The 2,018-nt window shown below is 39.7% G+C and overlaps 1 protein-coding gene across 1 annotated transcript in view; it reads right to left on the reverse strand.

Moving 5' to 3' along the window:
• Window positions 1–1,774, reverse strand: part of LOC149003533 (polyamine oxidase 1-like) — a 4,886-nt gene extending 3,112 nt beyond the window's left edge. The window contains exons 1-5 of the mRNA XM_089138271.1: window positions 1,662–1,774; window positions 1,334–1,583; window positions 1,070–1,195; window positions 923–984; window positions 686–840 (exon numbers count right to left, since the gene is read on the reverse strand). Coding sequence (XP_088994397.1) covers window positions 686–840; window positions 923–984; window positions 1,070–1,195; window positions 1,334–1,583; window positions 1,662–1,713 — 645 coding nt within the window. The 5' untranslated portion in view covers window positions 1,714–1,774. The remainder of the gene's footprint in view (window positions 1–685; window positions 841–922; window positions 985–1,069; window positions 1,196–1,333; window positions 1,584–1,661) is intronic.
• Window positions 1,775–2,018: the final 244 nt, after the last annotated feature.

Raw genomic sequence — 2,018 nt, forward strand, 5'->3', positions numbered from 1 at the left:
CATGGCAATGGGGACATTCACGGAGTATCAGTGACCCACCATCTATTTGATTAATGATAAATGTCTAGTGAGAGAATCAAACTCAAAATCTGAAGATCATTTTTACCCAAAAAAAAAATCTGAAGATGATTCTCACCATCTGTCTGGGGATTTGCCAAGACACCCACAAGGCCAAAGATGACATCAATAAAAATGATTAGGAAGTAAAAGTATTTTGATTCGATAATCAGATTTAATTAAGAAAGACACTAATGTAAACGACGCCCACAGTTACAATCATCAACTTAGACCAAATTCATAAAACCAGTAGAACACATTAATCTAGTTGCATTATTTTAATCAAGAAAGAAACCAAGAAGATCATTATGATTGATAGCTAGACTCCTAATCACCAGTGGGAAAAAAAAAGGAGAGAAATAGATGGACCCGTATAGAAGGGGTTGACTATTAAATAATCAAAAATAACTTTTCCCCCTTCAGTGAGTAATGGTTTTCAAATGAACGTCGTTGTCCTAAAACCGAAGGTGGGTCAAACCCAGCAAGGAAAAAGATTGCATGCTACAGAATCAGATTTCGGATCCTTCACAAAATTTTCGTTCATGAATTAATTTATCATCACAAACTTCTCTGTTTTGTTCACCTGATGATGTAAGAAAAAGTTAACAACTAGCAGGAGAAATCTTACTTTGTTTAGCTGAAGACGACTGTCCATGATTCTCCCTTCAGATGTTAAAAGAAAAGTTTCCGCCATCTTATACAACAAAAATTCGAATCCTCTCTCGTCTGCAACAAGAAACTCTCTCTCACCGAAATCCGTATATGTTGATATCGGTTCAACCTCTGCAAACCAAACTACCTCAGCGTGGAATACCATGATAAATCCAAAAAGGAAAAAACAACAAAATACGCAAAAAATACTGACCTGCCATCTCAAAATCATGGAGGATAAAATCGATAGCTAGCTCTATTGGAGTCTTTGGGGATCTATGTCAAAAATGAAACCAGTTAATCTGCAATACTTAACCTGTTAATAGAAGAAAACAAGATGAGAGAAGTCCAAGTGAATTACGATGGCGATTCCGGTACAGACGAGAGGTCAGAAAGCTCAGCTTCTCCGTTCCTGAGTTCCTTAATCGCAGATTCAACGGCCTTGCTGTACGAAGCTGCAGCTATACCGCTAGGGAATATATTTCCACTGAAATCGATTTCAAAACTGAGTTAGAAACTTAGAATCGTCCGGCTTAGTAAAATTTTTAAACAGACAAGGCAATGCCAAATTAGGAACTCAGGAAAATCCATATGAGATCAACAGATCAAGAGAAGAAGAACTAGCCTCTGATCGTAAATGTTATAACGAGCATTACTGTAATCGGAGAAACAGGTGCGAATGCTTGATTTACAGGCGAGTTCCCAAACAGGATTGGATTCTTTGCCGCCAACTCCTGCAATCCAACCGGCACCTAACTCCACCGGTAAACCTTCGAAATCCTCTTTGCGAATTCTTCCTCCTATACGATCCGAAGCTTCAAGAATCACTACATCATCCACTCCGTTCTCTGCTAAAACCTTCGCTGCAGATATACCTTCACAAACACAGCCAATAAACAAATCAGATTAACAATTCGACGAAAACAAGAACAAAACCAGAGAAAGATCCTCACCGGAAATCCCTGCGCCGATGATGATGACGGAACAACGAGAAGAAGAATCCATAACAAGCAAGGAAGAGCGAGAGAATTTGCAGAAATTGCTCCGGTTTTTGTTTTTTTGATGATTGTTGAGAACAGAAGAAATACAGAAATAAGCGGGAGTTCATTTTGCGTTTTATAGGGTTTAATCTAACGCGCTTCCGTTGAGGGTCAGGACTTTAGCTAGAGACTGGTAGGGGTAGATTAGTCTTTTCATCAGGTGCACAAGCACCGAAGTGTAGGAGAGTGATGAAGCGGTTGGGTCATCGTGTGGTCAACGTCGAACGTGAAAGGCATTGAATCCGTGGCGATGCGCTGGCAGTGGACGAG

This window comes from Hakea prostrata, chromosome 10 (genome assembly GCF_041222555.1).
Source record: "Hakea prostrata isolate BN-2017 chromosome 10, UWA_Hpros_2, whole genome shotgun sequence".
Classification (NCBI taxonomy): Eukaryota; Viridiplantae; Streptophyta; class Magnoliopsida; order Proteales; family Proteaceae; genus Hakea; species Hakea prostrata.